The sequence below is a fragment of the Ornithodoros turicata genome, unplaced genomic scaffold (genome assembly GCF_037126465.1).
Source record: "Ornithodoros turicata isolate Travis unplaced genomic scaffold, ASM3712646v1 ctg00000945.1, whole genome shotgun sequence".
Classification (NCBI taxonomy): domain Eukaryota; kingdom Metazoa; phylum Arthropoda; class Arachnida; order Ixodida; family Argasidae; genus Ornithodoros; species Ornithodoros turicata.
In genome coordinates, this window is record NW_026999421.1 from 189,446 (window position 1) to 208,726 (window position 19,281).

At 45.4% G+C, this 19,281-nt stretch overlaps 1 protein-coding gene across 2 annotated transcripts; it reads right to left on the reverse strand.

The window, feature by feature from the left end:
* Nucleotides 1-1,889: 1,889 nt before the first annotated feature.
* On the reverse strand, nucleotides 1,890-18,815 carry LOC135375786 (zinc finger protein 664-like). Of its 2 annotated transcripts, XM_064608424.1 has the most exons (7): nucleotides 18,687-18,815; nucleotides 18,488-18,614; nucleotides 17,128-17,210; nucleotides 16,778-16,998; nucleotides 11,495-11,647; nucleotides 10,252-10,398; nucleotides 1,890-3,152 (listed from the first exon to the last, which is right to left on the reverse strand). In XM_064608424.1, exons 4-7 carry the CDS (start codon nucleotides 16,911-16,913, stop codon nucleotides 2,335-2,337), a joined length of 1,254 nt encoding a protein of 417 aa, XP_064464494.1. In that variant the 5' UTR covers nucleotides 16,914-16,998; nucleotides 17,128-17,210; nucleotides 18,488-18,614; nucleotides 18,687-18,815; the 3' UTR covers nucleotides 1,890-2,334. The 2 variants fall into 2 exon arrangements, with proteins under 2 accessions (XP_064464494.1, XP_064464495.1); XM_064608425.1 differs by lacking the exons at nucleotides 17,128-17,210; nucleotides 18,488-18,614; nucleotides 18,687-18,815 and having other exon boundaries at nucleotides 16,778-17,034.
* Nucleotides 18,816-19,281: the final 466 nt, after the last annotated feature.

Genomic DNA, 19,281 nt, shown 5'->3' on the forward strand with positions numbered 1-19,281 from the left:
AAATGTTCCGGTGCTGATGAGATTCCGAATGGTAGTCGATTAAAACAAAAACGACCAAATGGAGTGATAAAGGTGGTGAGGAGGCGACTGTCACTGCTTAATGGAACCTGCCAAAAACCTGCGTTGGCATCAATCTTCGAGAAGACTTTTGCTCCTGACAGCCGTCCCAGCGTGTGTTCCACTGAAGGGATCGGGTACCACTCCCTTAGAACAAACCGGTTAAGCTCCGTAAGGTCGACGCATATGCGCACCTTGCCGTTCCTCTTCGGCACCACCACCATAGGCGCGCACCACTCAGTTGCCTCTTCAACCCGTGAGATGACTCCTAAGCGCTCCATCTCACGTAGCTCTTCCCGGGTGCTTTCGTACAATGGTAGTGGAACCTTCCTCGGTGAAGTTACGGCGAAGGGTATCGTTCCGGACTTGACGCGAAGGCAGTAGTCTCCCTCAATAACTCCCAGGCCTCGGAAGAGTTGCGGGTAGTCTTTTCTTGGGTTTACGGACATATTTTTGACGTTGTCAATTTGAGCGAGTAGACGAAGGTCCTCTATTGCCGGCTTCCCCAGCAAGTTCTTCTTCAGTCCCCGAACGATGAAGATGTTTTGATCGGAATGGTTGCCCTTACAGGCAAGTTGTAGTGTTACCATTCCAACGACGTTCAGCGGTGTCCCATCGGGACCGCAGAGTACTCGAAGTGGTTGACGTAGCGTCAGTTCCGAGAAGTGTCGGTTGAAGAGAGCTTCTGATAGAACGGATTCGTCGGCTCCTGTGTCAATGCGGAAAGGTAACAAAACTCCATTCACCACGACGTCGAGGTCCCACGTCGATGCGGCAGTAGATGATGACGCAAGTCCCAGGAAACCTTGCATTGCTCTTGGCTGATCCTTTGAACGGCAAACCGCAGCGAAGTGTCCTCGTTTGTGGCATTTATTACAAGAGGCGTTTTTAGCCGGGCAGGAGCTTCTAGAATGACGAGAACGTCCACACCAGCCACAAGTTGGTTGCTTCTTAGCGGTTCTTTTGTTATCCCCATATGCGTAGTGTTGAGCTGGTCGCACTTGTTCTTGTTGAGAACGTGACCTTCTACTGGCAGCGGGATTATCTGGTTTGGTAGTGATGCGACCTACCGTTTCAGTAACAGGGTGGATTTCGGCTTGCTGCTGTTTCACGGCTTCTTGTTGACGCGCTATGGTGAGGGCGCTTTCCCATGTTAGTTTAGAATCCAGCTGCAATCTTTCTGAAAGGTGCTTGTCACGTAATCCAACAACGAAGCGATCTCGCAGGAGGTCATCTTTGAGTACCGCATACTCGCACGTCTCTGCAAGCTTATAGAGAGCTGTAACAAAATCATCAACTGACTCCGAATCACCTTGTGTCCTGCTGTTGAATACAGCACGTTCGTAAATTATGTTTCGGCGAGGAAGGAAATAGGCCTCGAACTTTTGCAAGACGTAGTTGAAATCCCGTGTTTGCTCGTCGTTAAGGCTAAATGTCTGGAAAACATCCTCTGCTTGCGGACCCATGATGTAGATGAGCGCATCTACTTGCTGTTGCCCCAGTTGCTGATTGAGACCGGAAACGGTGTAGAAACGTTGAAACCTCCGTTTCCAGGCTGTCCATTCGTTAGGTGCTGCGAAGTTGAAAGCTTCGGGTGGTTCCATTCGGAAACTTGTGGAAGACGGCAGTGTTGAAGCCCCTTCCGTCTTTTGTACGCCGGTGTCGTTATGGGCCATCTCCGCGGACGGCAGGAACAGCGTAGGTTCAAGCGAGTGAAGAAGACCCGACCACTTCTGACACCATGTTTTGTCAGGCCTGCGGCCGACGCGGCAAACAGCACACTCCCAGACAACTTCGAGCAGGCGGAATAAGAGCTTGTTTATTCCCGTTCAGTCACTTTAAAGCCAACCTACCGAAAGCGATCCACGCCCCCTCTTCCGTTCATGCTTATCTGCTGACATGTGCATGAACTCCTGATAAGCGTATCACACGCGTATCGTACACTTGGGTGGCCTCTTTCTTGTGTACACGGTCTCCACACTTGTACTGTTGCTATCCCAGGCACCTCGTGGCTACTTGTGAAACCACACAGTCATGTACTGGCTGAACTAGCTCCTGTTCTGTTAGCAGCTTGTTCTATGGCTTGTGTGTGTGTGTGTGTACAGTGGCTGAGCTCTGCAGGACAGAGATTGCAATTGTATGGCTTCACGCCCATAAAAGCCCCCTCGCAAAGGGGCAGGTTTGTGATCTGCCTGAAGTTTGCGGAACATATAGAATGCTCCTGTATGGCTTGTCACTCGACGCTGTGGCTGATTTTTGCCGGATGAGGTCGCGCTTCTATGGCTGCTCACCCATATGTGTCCGCTTGTGATGCTTAAGGTACCTGGCCTGGCTGAACTCTGCAAGGCAGACATCGCACTTGTATGGCTTCTCACCCGTGTGTGTCTGCTTGTGCTGCTGTAGGCAGTCATTACTGCTGAACGCTGCAGCACAGACATTGCACTTGTATGGCTTCTCACCCGTGTGTGTCCGCTTATGAACCTTTAGACGCGTACTGTCCCTGAACTCCGCAGGGCAGACATCACACTTGTATGGCTTCTCACTCATATGTGTCCGCTTGTGATGCAGTAGGCCCCGGCTCCAGCTGAACTCTGCAGGACAGAGGTCGCACTTGTATGGCTTCTCGCCCGTGTGCGTCCACTTGTGTTCCCGTAGATTCCAGAGCCGGTAGAACTCTGCAGGGCAGACATCACACTTGTGTGGCTTCTCGCCCGTGTGTCTCCGCTTGTGTTCCCGTAGATCCGAGATCCGGCAGAACTCTGCAGGGCAGACATCACACTTGTGTGGCTTCTCGCCCGTGTGCCTCCGCTTGTGATCCCGTAGATGCGAGATCCGGCAGAACTCTGCAGGACAGACATCACACTTGTGTGGCTTCTCACCCGTGTGCCTCCGCTTGTGATCCTGTAGATCCGAGATCCAGCAGAACTCTGCAGGACAGACATCACACTTGTGTGGCTTCTCGCCCGTGTGTCTCCGCTTGTGACCCCGTAGATCCGAGATCCGGCAGAACCCTGCAGGGCGGACATCACACTTGTATGGCTTCTGGCCTGTGCGGGTCCTCTTGTGATGCTGCAGGTCTGTGCTCTGGAAGAACTCTGCAGGACAGATATCCCACTTGTATGGTAGAAACACAAACGAAATATGAAGTGAGAATTTTATGATTTTTTTTTCATAAACAGACCTTGACCACGCAATAATTCGCTCATACAGTGCTGGACTTTGAAACCCACTCTGTCACATTCTTTCCTCCATGCCAGTAGCTTATAGACCCTATGCAAAATGAAAGCGCCACCTGGTGCGGAGCTCCTTCTATCCGCCATTACACGTACGGTCTGGAGAACCGGATTGTTTGTACGTGGAGTCCCTCCTGCTGAAATGCCTTCGCAGTGTTGCGTCGCTGGCTGCAGTCAACAAGATTACCGAGATGCGACAGGGAAGAAGGTAGGTTTCAAACGCGAGGGGAGTGTTGCGGTAAATATGACATCGTACGTCTGTTGCTTAATAGGTCTCGTACTATCGGTGCCCAAACGACGAAAACCGTAGAAATGTGCGGCTCAAGGCAGTGAAACTATGCTATGCTGATGTGCCATTTCAAGTTAAGAAATCAACAATTCGTCTGCTCCAAGCACTTCTTGCCATCAGACTTTCTTTCGAGCGTTGCAAATGGATATTGTCGCCTCAAAAAAAGTGCCGTGCCGTGCGTTACCACCCAAGCCGTGCCTGCCCAACAAGCAGTTGCAGCACAAGTCAGCGGCAACAGTGCACCATATCTCCACATGCTTCTACACACGTGTGCTGCCGTATATCACCACCTCGCAGAAGACCAGAGGCCATGAAGACGCCGGAACACCAAAGTGAAAACTGCTCTAACGAAGACTATCTAGACGCTCTAACGAGGCAGCTGGCAGAGAAGGACATCGAAATACAAACTTTGCAGTGCCAACTGCTCCAAGTAAATAAACAAGTTAAGCAGGTACTTCAAGAGAAGCAGGAGGTTGAGCGTCAACTTATGGAGGTTGAAAAAGAACACAGCAGCTGCATCAGAGCCATGGATGTAGATTCTCTATGTACATCTGATGAAAGGATGCAGTTTTATATTGGCTTGCCGAACCTAGAAACATTTGATGCCCTTCATGACTACCTCGACCCAGGGGAGAATGGCTGTAATATTGCGAGGCAGAAGAAGCAAGGATGGACTCCACCTCAGGCAGCGTGTGGCAGGATGCGAAAGCTTTCAACAAGAAGTGTGTTATTCCTTGTTGTGGTCAGGCTGCGCTTGAGGTTGTTCGAGCAAGACCTTGCAGACCGCTTTGGTGTCTCTCAGTCGACAGTGTCCTGTACTTGCATATCCTGGCTTAACTTCATGTATGTGAAGTTAGCGAAGCTGCCACTGTGGCAGCCTTGCACTGTGGTTGATAGCACTATGCCTGGAGTCTTCGAGGAACAGTATCCAGATACGAGAGTTATTCTGGACGCAACAGAAATCCGCTGTGAAGCTGCAAGCTCGTTAGCCCTTCAATCTAGCACATATTCAACCTACAAGAGTGCGAACACCCTTAAGGGGCTCATTGGCATAGCTCTAAATGGGCTAGTGACCCTTGTATCACAACTATTTACTAGATGCACGTCTGACAGAGAACGCGTCATAAGAAGCGGATTTCTTGGCCTGTCCTTTGAAGAAGGAGACTCTGTCATGGCAGATAAGGGTTTCACCATTGCTGATCTTGTGGAGCAAAAAAACGTGAGGCTGAACATTCCACCATTCCTCCGAAACGAAGAGTTCCCTGCAGTACAAGTACAACAAACAAAACAGATTGCCTCCTTACGAATTCATGTTGAGCGCAGGCAGTGATGGGCAAAGTACCTCAAAATTATACTTAAAGTAAAGTACCAAGTACCTGGCATCATTAGTACTTCAAGTACAGTACAAAGTACACAATTCCAAGTGTACTTCAAGTAAAGTACAAAGTAGCAGGCAAAGTACTTCAAGTACTGATCAAGTACGATGCCAATTTAGTTTGTATCACTTTGCATTTCACTGTTTAGCATCTGTGACTTGTTTTTTTTTTTTTTTTTTTTTTGCAGAAGCTTAGCGAGTATTCTATGCTTTGGAGCCATAAAGTCTTAGGTTAAGTGCTAACCCGTGAATATAAACTTAATCAGAGGTCATAATGTGCAGTTACATGTAGAAAGGTAATCAGCAGCTGTGCTGTGATTATGCAAAATAGTATTACACCCTGACTGATCCAGGATCACCTGTCTAGTGTGGTGTTCTGGTACTAATCTTCTGCTATAGCAGACTAGGAAATTTCAAGAAGAAAAAAGTACAAGGCAACAGAAATTACATATTTCTGGGAATTTCTTGCTGCTTTTTGTTTAGAAAAAGAATATGAAGAAAGTAAAAAAGGACGAAGCACAGTATAAGCCTTCATTTTTATACGACTGTGATCTGTTGCAATGTAATCCATGTGACCAATTAAAAAAAACGTAAAACGTAAAAATTAAAGCCGGTGTGTTTGCAGAGTGTTCATCATGTAATGCAATCACACATATAATGTGATAAAAATGCTTATTAATTGCAAAAGAAGGAGACATTATAAAAAAGCATAGAACTCTGCATTGCGAGAACTGAAATGGCAATGGACCAAGTCATTGTGCGGCCGGGTGCAATGTCATAATGTGTGCGTGTCTTTGTATGCCATTCTTTTTACATAATAACAGAAGTGTTGATACTTTTTACACATTTCAAGCCTCTCAACAATAGATGTGCTTCAACAAATGTGCTATTTAAAAACACAAAAATCCTTTTTGGTAAAATGTACCGTATCCCACTAAAAGCGCTGAAGTGACGGCACGAAGACGAAAACTCAGAGATAGCCCTACCTGTGTGTTTTCATCTTCTTGTTGTCATTTTAGCCCTTTTAGTAGGGTGTATTTTTGATACTCTTTTGTGACTTTTTGCCTGGAGTCCAAGTTTGGGTACTTGAGTACTTGATGGGAAAGGACTCGGAAAAAAGTACTTGAAGTACAGTACAAAGTACACGATTTAAGATGTACTTAAAGTAAAGTACAAGTACCCAGAAATGTACTTAAAGTAAAGTACAAGTACCCAGAAATGTACTTAAAGTACCACTTGAGTACTTGTAGGAAGGAAGTTGCCTCAGGACAGAAGCCGCCGATATTTCGAACAGAGACTGTTCTTCTTCTGGGACTTGAGTACTTGGTACTTCAAGTACTGCCCATCACTGAGCGCAGGACCCAGCACGTGAAGACATTTCACATTCTTGACAGACCTGTACCCATGAGCCTTGGGCCAGTATCAAACCAAATGTGGACAGTTGCCGTCATCTTAACCAACTTTCAACGTCCCTTAGTTGAAGACAGGAACTAGTGCACTGTGCAAATGTATGAGAATCAGAAATCCATTGCAGAAATGTTTTTATTTTCTTTCGCCTCGTCAGTATATTGAAGTTGCATTTCAAAACTTTCACCGCATTACAAAACACATTTTAACACACTGGGCGTCACTGAGCTTGTTTCCTACTACATTCTGAGCGCCACTGTCGATGGAATGCAAAGACTGCTGTCAAACCATGGGAGCAAGTTAACAGATGACACTGTTATAAACAGCACATCGTGTATGTATAGGAAAAGATCGGTATAGAGTACAACATAAAAATATTGCATCATGTATAATATCACAGTTGACCATTATCATATCGCAGCTTACGATGTGTCATTGCACATTTCCCGATAAAATCATTGCACTTGAGATAAGGGACTAGTGGTGCGTGACTGACCGACAGACAATATACAGCGTGTTTCACTTAAGGTCATAGAAATTTTCACAACGCAAGCAGGTAGTACTTTTGATGTACGACCAGTCTGTAACTCAAGTAGCATAAAAGTGCTGCTAATTTTCTTTTATCGCACTCTTTAAAACTAATTTCATACCACTTTAGGTGAAACACCCTGTATAAGTAGAACTATGTAGACAATGACACTGACATTAAAACAATGTAGATGCATCCGTTTCTGAACACTTGCTGCAGTTTTGGGTGTCCTTCCTCATCAATAGCCATGTACGGTACGTTGTCTTTGGCGAACTGCGGCTCGCTGTCTTTCAGTGAATAGGGACATCTTATCTCGAGCACTCCGTTTGGTGTAGACTCTGTGGGGTCATATACTATAAATCTGTCCTGGGAGGCTCCCAGCCGGGGACAGAATGACCAAGGCGCGTCATCGCATCAGTGTAGGCCTGTGCAGCAACATTTTCGTGTTTGCTGACATATGCTATAGCTCGTACCTTTGACACATCACTCTGGGCAATCAAATTACTAAGACCCTTTTCAGTCCACTCAATAAAACCTAGCCGGGTGTTTCTCTCCAGAGCCATGGCCGCCTCACTTGTGAGAATAATGCCCTTAAAGTCGGAGATAAACAATAGAGAGAGATCAAGATCAAAGCAAAGATCAAGGTCAAGTACAAATCATGCTGCATAGCAATTTGTCAAGGGTTTTTCACGTAGTATCATATGCAAATGAAAATGTTTGCACACCCTTTAATTTTGCAAAATTTTCAAATCGCGAAAATCAAGGACACGCAAAAATAAAAGGTTTGACAGTGTCAGGCAAAGATGACCTTGTCGTGTGTGCATGAGTAGACCCTGAAGCTTTAGGGTTAAACCCGATTTTTTCTTGAATTTGCACCCCGAATCGAGGTTCGCCGGTTTAGGGTTAAACCCACCCACAAATGGATTTCTACCCGCAAAACTAAGCTAAGCTAGGCACCTCACGGCAATGACATACTAATTTTTCACAATACACGGTTGATCTCAATGTCTGATACTCTGGATAGGCTGTACAACGAATCATTTATTCGACAATAGAGCCCGATTTATCCCAAATTCAGTCTGATGGTAATTTTTCCTCCCGAATTTGCACGAATTTTCGACATCAAGTGATGGACCTGAATTTTACCCCCCGAATTTGGAAAAAATAAAACCCGAAAACTTCAGGGTCTATGCATGAAATATACATGTGGTCTCATTAGTTTCATACACGCAGAAAAAACGATCGAGCAGCCGCGCTACCTTGGTACTCTTGGTACCTGGTACTTGTCAAGAAGTGGCGGCAGATGCTGTCACAAAACAGGCTCGTACGGGTGGGCAATGCTGGTTCATCCGTTGCAGTTTCCAGTACAATGTTCATAGATCGCCAAACTTCGCGGTGTGCCGGCCTTCCTGACTGCTAATATGTCGGGGGTGAATCGTATGGGGGTGAACCAAACTTTGTCTCAGTAAATGGCAGCTTTGATTCTTCTTGAAGGGCAAAAGCAAAGAACTGTCCTTGGCTCCCCAACCGTCCAGCAAGTCTTCTAAAGGCACTCTGCACACTATCTGCACTCTCTTCTTCCCGTCGTGGGTCAAATAGGCGAGAATATGTCGGTGTGTCCTTCCCACCTTCTCAAGGTTTCCGCCAGTCAACCTCCTGCACAATTCTCGCTTTCATTGCAGCGGCTGTCGCCAACATTGTGGAAGCTCTGTACATGCAAGTTGAGGGGGAGATTCATCGAAACCATTCATCTTTAGCAGGGACACTACCCGAAGGAGTGCCATGGCATGACTGCAAGCCGCAGCAGCACCTGCAGGGCACTGGCACCGGCTGTCTACCACGGTTCCAGTGCTTGGCTGCAGTACCAGATGGGTCACATATGGTCGTCCATTTTTGCTTTGGCTTCTGTAGCACATGGCACGCACATGTACCTTGTCGGACCTGTAAAGTAAATACTTCTAGTTTAGACAAGCATCAGTATCACATTTCTTGTTTCCGTTTATTCACTGCAAGTACCAACACCGTAAGCCAGTGTACCGAACTCATGTTATAGCCGCATTACGCGTCAGTGCTGGGAAGTTCCAGGTACTCCTGAGTAAGTACGACAAAGCTAGTGGACAAAATCCTACAGTTCAGGATGAAAATAAGTCTGAGCTTACGCTAACGGAGACAAGCAGATTAAGTACGTATCACGACCTCACCCGAATGCGGTGCAGAGATCTAACCAAATGCGTACGTCGTTTTGGTTTACCGGATAATACAGTACCCCGAGCTCAGGCTTATTTTCATGAAGCTGTACTGCACTCATCAGTTACACGCATTCAGCTCTGTTGACGAACGAGCGAGAATATTCGTTCGCACTATGCAATGTTTATGGTTTACGTTTGGGAAGCAAATGCACTCCGTACCACTATGCGCTTGAAAGTACATTACGAGCGTCCTCACCTGATATCCGCTGTGTTCGTCATGACAGTGCCGCAATCGACGTAAGATTCAACAGCGACGTTGTATGATTTTTTCAGCTGCCGCAGTGAACTTCATCCTCCAGCATAGTACTCCCACATTGTGACCTCGGTTATTAAGGGTATCGGAGACAGGTTCTTCGTCCAGTTGTCATCACGAGAAAGGATGAGCCGAGTGTCTGACATGCTATCATCGACAAAAGTGCGATGGGACAACACGAAATGAAACAGACGAAACCATGCACACGATGAGGACAGAGGCGCTAAACAAGCTAGCTTTGACTTGGAATGGGGCTCCGTATAGCATCCCTAGGAAGCCGTACGTAAAATGGCGGGTTGCTCCTGTTGATATCGATGGATCACGCTATTATGCATAAGGTCTATTGGACTACGGACATGTGCCTGGGTAACCCAGTCACCTGTTTGCAAGTCTGCATGGTCCTATTCGCTGCTAGGGCATCACCCTGGAGAAGGAATGCACCGAAGCTTGTTTACTAAAGTTTTTTCCAGCACTGTAGTTTTCAATACAGTAGCACTAGAAGATGTAGAGCATACTTGTTAGGGCTAAACATTGTGGGAGCACATGGAGGGAGACACACTGTGCACCATGAATTATTTTGCACTTGATTCCTCTGGTCCCATCTACTGTTCCTTATCTTCTCGCTCACAAACATCGTTATGTGCAGTTGTTTATGCAGTCAAAGTCTGCAATAGTTGCAGTAATGTGGAAAGGATCATCAGGTCTATTTTGCCTGGTTTGAGTATCTTCCATACATGCTGGAAAGCTGACATGTAACGAACAGAAAACTGAAAAGCGTATCCGTTGCATGTCACTTTTTATCCATATCATGCTATTAAGTTTGGTGTTGACTAAATGTCCCTGACCATTTTGTATTTACCTTCTGATGTTGGGTCACAGCACATCTGTTCCTCTTCCGCCAAGACTGGAACATTGTAAGGCTCTGTTTTCACTTCTATGATTGGATCTTCATTTGAAGATTCCTCTCGAGGTTCTTCCTTAATAGGACATGTCCCAGCTGTCACTCCTGAATGTAAAACAAAAAGGGGGAGAAGTAAGACATATTGCGAGGCTTCGAGTCACATGACAACCAGCTAAGTACAGTGTGGGGGATTTGAGGAGACAAAACAGATTTAAATCAAATCCGAATCAGGTCCGGATTTAAATTTATTCGAGTAAATCAAATCACTTTAATTCCAGATTTATTTTCAGCACGCCAAATGAAATCCCTTTTTTAAATGCGGATTTTTCAAACGCATCAGAAATCCAGAAGAGCTAACATAGCTGAACACCTCTGGAATGGCTTCAGAATCGATGGCAGTTTTCGAAGCTCGGATTTTTACACATAATACTTAATTACTAACAGGAATTCCTAACAACTGCGTAACTAGGAAAGAGAGGCGAAACACATGGAAGACATCTACAGTAGAACCTCGATGATACGATCACGGATGATACGAATTTCGGGATGATACGAATTCTTTTCCGGTCCCGGCCGGAATGCCTATTCTTCCCATGTAGTAGAATTTGGATGATACGAGCGCGTTATCTTGCCTTTACGGATTATACGAATGAACCGAGGATGCGACAGAGGTCGTTCCCCCGTGACGCGACAGTGCGCGAGGCATGCTGCTGCATCTTTCGAATCATCTCGCGTATTTAGGCAGCATTGGCCAAAAACGGAGACACAAAAGCGTTACAAGCGACCCCTTTCATTCACAGTAACGGAAAATGAACAGTCACTGTCAATTTTCTTGCCTCAATTTTTATTTTGGTTTAATTCGTTTGAAATGAATTTCGGATGATACGAATTTTTTCCGCGACCCCGTGAGATTCGTATCATCGAGATTCTACTGTATCACAGTGGAGCCGCATGAGCACAAAAAATGCAACTTGGTCATTATCTATTTCCTTATATTGAGATTCAAAGGTGAAGTGAAATTTGATAAAGAATCTCCACGTCTATTTTCTGTAACTTTCAGAATCTTCCAGTGAACAGAACGTGTGCATGAAAGGTGATACCTGTCTGTCAGAAAACTAAAGTGCATTTCTGTTGTATCACTCTTTTTGTCACGCTATTAAGTTCGGTGTTGACTAAATGTCCTCGACCATTTTGTATTTACCTTCTGATGTTGAATCACTGCTGTGTCCCATTTGGTCCTGTCCAGTCAAGACTGCAACGTTATAAGGCTCCGTTTTGACTTCCACGATTGCATGTTCCTTTGAAGATTCCTCTCGAGGTTCCTCTTTAACGTCACACATCCCAGCTGTCACTCCTGAAATAAAACAAAAAAGGAGAGAAGTAAGCCACATTGCAAGGCTTCAGGTCACATGACGACCACCTCCGTACTTTTTCTGAACCTAGTTTAACTATATATTGCACCTCGAGGTGTGCGCTGTCGCCAGTAACGAAAAGTCAGGGCTACACCACAGCCAATGGTGCACGAATGGAAGCGTGGGAAAGGGTTGTTGGAGGAAATTATTTGGGTTTCGGAAGGGTGAAGGGGGCATACGCCCCGTACAGCGCCTATAGAGGGTACCACAAGCGAATCCCCTAGTGGGAGGAGTGGGCACTTTTCCCGGGGCTCGTAGCACACTCCGTGGTATTGCCTATATGCGGCCTGCTGCATCACGTCTACCGTAAGCACATCAATCTTCAGAACACAAAAGCAGTAAGCTATGGGCTGTACGTGGAGCAGCGTGCCATCGTCCAGTTTGAGAACGACTACGACTGTAGAGCGCAGAGATGTGGCACGTGTGTAATATTAGAGCGCCACTCATGGCTGTTCTGCATGCCCGATGGTGTCATCGTGAAAGACAATGATGTATGACATCTGCATGTACAGCTGGAGTGTCAATACTCCCGTGCAAAAATGGACATAGTGGAGCGCAATAGGGCTGTTCGGATGGGCCAGAGGGCGCTCTTGATGACGGCACTCAGCGCCACTTGTGGCGATTGTGCGAAGTTTTCCAAAGTAGCGTTCTCTCTCATCACGCACATGGTACGTGCTGTGTCAGAATGGCCAAGGTGTGTTGCGCTTTTGAATAAGGCAAAACGGACCGAGAATTGTTCCCCCGTCAAGTCGGAAGAAGGGAAACAGCGGTGAGTTTTTGGCGCATGGCAGAATGTTATCGGACAGGCTCAAAATACGAGTAAATTTTGCCTCCCAGTTGCCGTAGGTCTACTAGCTCTGAGCGAAACGTGACTGAAGAATAAAGCCTGAATGGATAGAGTTGGATATCTCTGGTTTCAAATGTTTTAGTCAAGTTTACAAAGAGGGTGTGAGAACCGGTGGAGTACCGATTTATGAAATGAATGGAGCGAGCGCTACGAATGATTGTCAGCAGCCAGAAGTCGGCTCTTTTTATGAGCGTTATATTCTTTCTTTTCCCTCTTTGCTTTCTTCAGCCCAAACTACCCCTTGTCACATATCCTTGACTGTTTTGGAAGAAAGGAATATGGAAGTCAGATCAGAACAATCATCACAACAGGGATTTAGATGCCTTAGCGGATGAGATTACTGACTTTGTGACACCTGACTCTGAATGAGAACTAACTTAATGAGAGATACGTCTCCACTACAACTCAACTTTCATAATACAAGGACCAATTGCAATGACTCCCAGTGGACCCTGCGTAAGTTTTTTGGGATTCACATGCGGTCACGACATATCATACTTCTTCTACGCCTGGCAAGCACTCGCTATATGGTAATTTGTTCCACCTGTATCCGTAGAATATTGAACTAAGAATTTAAAAAAATAAATGCATAATCCACAATACATGGCGTAGACGCAGGCGAGCTGGTGGATGAAATTCATTATGAAAAATGCGTGAGTGTGAGGCATGAAGAAGATACAAAGGCCAAGCAGCTCAAGTTTATAAGCTTGCAGAATCACACAGCTATCAGCTTGAGTTTGAACGTAAAAAAAAAGAGAAGAAAAACAGATATGATACAGGTACGCCCCGGTTTTCTTCGTGCAGTCAGTGCGTTTTATAACAGTAACATGGTCCAGCCTTTTATTTTTCCCCTTCCTCGGGCTATACATTCTCAGGTATTGCACGGAAACAGGTGGAAGATCGTGCAGAGAGCATGTACGTAATCGCATTCTTCGCCTAACGAGTCTACTCTAAAACTTTTCCTCCCTGTCCCACCGGGGGAGAAAGGCGGCGCCAGTGTCGCGCTGCCAAACTCGAGGCGAACGTCCCTATAGAGGGACATTTTATAGACGGAACATACGAAGTACTTCTCGGATCATTTGACCTAGCATCATCAGCAAAATGGTGATTACATATAACGGTGTTATTTGTTGGGCATCCACGGCGATCTATCTTTACTAAAAGAAACAACGAATGAAGTTTGCATAGCTTCCTGACAGTGGTTAACGTCACTGCAAGCGAAAACGTTTCACTGCAACGTTTTTACTGTACGTTGAACTGCGCTTCCGTCTTCTCTCCTTTTCACGAGGCTGCCAAGGAAACAACGAAAATTTCGTTCCAGGCGGAGCACTTCATAGGTGAACGCACATTTCACCGCACAACAATTGTTCTTCATCTTGTTCGCTGCTGGGGGGGTGCCGAGCTTTCAAGTGGGGGAGGGGGGGTATGATCGGTGAAGGTCCCACTTACGGAATTTTTCTTAGACACGGAAAGAATCGTGGCACAATGCTGACATATCTGCGCAGCTTTCTCGTTTTATTTGTACGTGTTATTACGTTAGAACACAGTACATTAGAATACAGATTCTTTATGAATGGTATTTCAACATTGAGATGCATAATCACGGGACCGACAAAGAAAAAAGACTAGCACCTTGTTTCACGAAGCTCAACGAATACCTAGCAACCAACGGTGAAAACCTTAGACGAGAAAAGCAGAATACCTCGCTGGATTGATTTGGGCGCAAATGGTTCTTGATGATCCACATTGAGTTTGTGTGACCGCACACATTTTTGCTCGTATATGCGCGTAATATATGCATTGAACAGTCACTTTCAAATGATTTTGGACAAGTGCATGGAACGATCATCTGCATGACTGTTGTCCTGCAGCCCAAGTTTGACAGTACAGGATATAGTAATTCCCTGCGCCGGACTCTACGAGAATGTGTTGGTGGCCGAGCCAGTTTTAACAAAAGGGCCGACAGTGTCTCCGAAACAGCTACACCCTGCCGGGGCACGAACAATGTGAAACAAGGGCGAGTCCACATTTGAGTTGACTGACCTTCCTGGTGCCTTCCCCCAAACAGCTTCAACGAAACTGGTAACAGTGATTCGTGTCTTCTGCAAGGCCACTGACCCGTCGATCCATGAAGAACACGCAACAAGGGAACAATCCGATCTTGCTAGAACACTAGAACTCTTTTGTTGTACACCATGTCGACCACAGAATATGGGCCGCAGGGTTTATCGCCTTCCCTACGGTCTCCTTTGTCACATAAATCAGTTGAGTCTTATTGCCCGCGGCTGATCTGCTGGTAAAATTTTCAAAATGTTCCTAAAAATGGGCCCTGCGGCTTATCTGCGGTGCGGCTTATACGAGTGAAATTACGGTACATCTATAGATTATTACCGTGTCATGTTCCCCAAGAGCATTCTATAAACAGGGTCCTAGTTTTTAGAGTTAAACCCGATTAGCCCCAATTATCCCCTCGTGAGAATCACTTTATGGCTGGTTCCTGTTGAACCAGATTTCTCCCTGCCCCAAATTCCAATCATGTGTCAGATTGGTGAAAAAAAATGTGCGTTGCGAAGTGGCCTGGCGTCGTTGTCCGAAGGACAGGACGATAATTGTTGTCAGTAGAAAATTTATGAGAACTGTAGTGGACTACCATTGAGTGAATCGGTATTGAAAAATGCAGCATCATGCCGTGCACATTCAGAACACTACGATCGGACCCATTCCAAACGTGCATAGTCACGACAGGGATGCGTGCTCGTCTCCTGCTGTCTCATTGGATGTCGCCCTTTGCATCCTTTCTGGGATCCCACTCGTTGCTGACAGACGGATCTATTTTCAGTCTGTTTTTCTTCTAAGTGGTAACGTTGTGCGAATTAATTTGGTTTGAATTGTTAGGCTAGATTCCTACTGCAAAGAGTGCTAATCCCCGTGGTTTTGAAACAACCGTAATTTCATGCGTATAAGCTGCACCGCAGATAAGCCGCAGGACGCATCTTTAGGGACGTTTTGAAAATTTTCTGGCAGATAAGCTGCACTCGCAGATAAGCCACAGACGCTACGAGACGACTGAATTGTGCAACAAAGGAGGCCTTAGAGAAGGCCATAAACCCTGTGGTTTGGGTTGCCACCAGGCCGGTTATTTGTGCGCGCTGCCCGTAGGAAGGTGGTACCGGCAGCGTTTTGCCGGTATTTGTGGCTCAAGACCGTTCATAATGGCTTTTACGGGGCTTTCCCTTCAACATTTCACTACAGCTTGAATAAATCTGGAGCACAGACTTAACTCCGCAGTCACCAGTCGTTTTCTTAGTTATTCATCATTATTATTATTATTCATTGTTATTATTATCATTGTTATTCATTAAGTCTTGTGTTCGGTGGGGACAAGAGCAGTGGTTGTGCAAGGCTGTTGGTGGTTGTGTCGAGCCAGCTAGAACGTTCCTCACCCACTTTCCCTTTCCCATGAGCCTTTCCTCCTTCCTTCTATTCCACCTCCTCTCCCTCATCCGGTATTTTTCACCCCGAAAGGTGGCAACCCTAACTGTGGTCCACACTCTGGGGTCGTCATGGTGTACAACAAAGGAGGTCAGCTCTAGAGTTCTAAGAAGATCGGATTGTGCAATTGTTTGGCATTTTTCATGGCTTGATGGGTCAGTTGTTTTCCAGAAGAAGTGAATCACTGTCACCACTTTCATTAAAGCTGCTTTGGGGAATGCACCAGGAAGATCAATCTACTCGAATGTGGACCCATCTCTGTTACGCACTGTTTGTGCATCGACAGGGCAGTGCTGTTTTAGAGACACTGTTGGCCCTTTCGTTAAGACCGGCTCATGGGGAAGGTACCAGAAAAAAAAAGTCATCAGATAAGCTGCACTGGAGGATAAGCCACAGAGCACTCGTGGGAAAAAAAATCGTGAAATTACGGTATAGTTCAAAACCACGGATAGCTCAGCACAAGTGGAATTCGCACTACCAGCCCCATGAGAATATGAAAAAGATGCAAAATGGAGGGTTCTCAAGGACTGTGGAAAATCCCAGGGATTTCCAAAACATTGAAAATTGCATTTTGAAATTCTAGGGTATTCGAGTGTTTCAAGGACCAGTGGGAACAATGATAATGGACATTTTTTTTCCCACCCAAATTTGCTTTGGGCACTTAACCCGAAAAAGGTCAGACACTATCTATCAAACATTCCCCACTTGAGTGCATAGTTTACGAGGATTTTACCGTAAGCATCACCTCCTGAAGGATGTTCGCTGCAGTGCTGTTGATGTACCTGGCCCTGTTGTGGCAGGCATGCAACATCAGGTGGTTCCGATTGCACTCTCACGGGCTGATTGCGGAACTCCAGAGAGAACTGCATTTTCTTGGAGTTGTGATTCCAAAGGGCCTGGCACGTGATGACTCGAAGTCACAAGAATCTCTTGCCTCTTCTTTAATGCGCAGTGCTGTCCTCATCCCACGTAAATTGGAAAGGGAAAATTGGGTCCTGAAGTGAAACAAATACAGCGACGGTTTTCGTACGCTCACAGAACATGAAATCCCTGAACAGTGTATTCGTGAAAACGGCGACTCACCGTTGTCAGAGGGTCAGCTACGTTCAGACAGAAGAGGTGCCGGAAAGAAGTTCCTGAAGAAATATTGCGTGGACTTCTTTCTCCTTCCGAAGAAACATGATACACGTATTTAACTACTTTCCAGGTTCAAGAAGCCATGAGCAGTTTTGTGCAGTATACAACATCTGCTTAGCTGGCAGCCAATTTTATAACAATTATTATGTAAATAGAATTGTTAATGTGTGCGTGCATGAACACTCGCTTAATTCATATATTCCCAGTATATGACAAAGTACCATCTAAGTATGAAGACCACATATAGGGTGTCCAAGAAAATGTCTAATTGAATTATAACTAATAATAATAATAATATATAATTTAAGAAAACTACGCCACCTAGAAATCACATGGTCAACGGAATAATTTGTTACTAGCTTTTTGCCGCCTGCTGATGTGATTGTCACCTAAATCAAATTTTATTAAGCAAATTATTACGAATGGAAATAAAAAATTTGTCACATAAAGGTATGTCGCCAAAAAAAAAAAAAGTAATAATAAACACAAATGTGAAGCACTTGAAAAATTTACTCAAGTTCCCGATAAATGACGGGGACTTATAGCATCTGCCGGATGGACCCAATTGTTTATGCAGGGAAATCCGTCGGACTGTCCGTGACATGAGGAACGCGGTAGAGCGCCTGAAGCCGGCACCGTCCAGAAGGTGCATAGGAAGGCATAGGACGAGCTGCACGAAGGTAACTTGGATTTATCCAACTACAGACTCAGTTACCTATACAAACAGAACCTAACCTAGAGCTGTACCAATTTGCAAAGTAATGACGAAAGATGGAAGTCACTGAAAAGGTTATTCAGCTGTAGGGCTCGAACCCGTATCTTCGGGGTTACCGTGGGTTCGAGTCCTACAGGTGGCTAACCTTTCCAGAGACTTATCCATCTTTCATCATTAATTTCTTAAGCACTCGAGGCTTCGTACGCATTTGTCCGTTCTATATGTGTTCTAGCCCCAGGACATCAATTGTCTCACGTTGCAAACGAAGCTACCTTACACTACCCTGACTAGAATAAGCTAAACACTAACGGAACCTAAACAGACTTAATCTAACAACCACGACACTGCATGAATAAAGCCGACTTGCGGAATGGTGACACCAACAAAAGAATGCCCAGCCGATGCATTATGCTTCATCATTATGCGTCAAGTTAGGCGCCCATTTGGCAAAAGCGAGCATATAGTTGTCAAGACACGCACGGGGGTACCGTGATGTTGAAACACTACTCTGGACACTTCCTCCAACATTTCATTACTCATCCAAGTTGAATTATGCGGGCTAATGTGGTTATACGTCGAGATATAACTTACTATTTTCCGTAGATGAATCCCTGTTTCTCTCACTCGAGCATGCGGCCTGTGTCTTGCTCCTTCAGGTCCTGTTCTGCGTTCTTCACAAAACTGTTTTGTTGTCCTGTACCTGTACAATGCTGGTGCACTAAGGGAGCACGGAACGAAGGATGTTTTCAAAATAATGAAGATCCCAATAGCCCCTTAATTGACAGAGTACCTCATTTCAAATACCTTGAAGTGAAAAGTAAACACTCGAAGCTATTTTGCCACTACTAGAACCGCATTGAAGCTTTAAACCAGTGCACTGTTCAAACTTTGTGCCGAGCATGTTTGTTTACAAGTTTGATTGCCGCCATGTAGAAAAGGAGGAAGAAAGAATGGTGCCGATCGTGGTGCAGATATCCTTGCGTGGCGCTAACTGTAAGAAAGAATAGCGATATGTCGAAGAATAATAAAATTGCTCTGTATGGCAGGTACTCCTGAAGAATTTAGTTCCCCAAATAAGTGAAGTCGTGCGAATTTTCGTATGCACAACAGAAAAAGCGCGATAATATGACGATGGTTGACGTCGCCTGCTACGGTATATACGTCAAACTGTATGCTCCAAAGACAAAGCCGCAACGAATTACATACGAGTGATGCACAAAAGAACAAATTAGAAGTCGTTTGAGTTGTCTTTTCACGTTCTGTGTACTATTTAGGTGCAATTAGTTAGCGCAGATCTCTTCCGGTCATCGATATGTCTCTTGAATTTTGACGCGGGACACACGCACTGGAAGTAAATTAACACAAGTTCCGTGATACGGGGAATT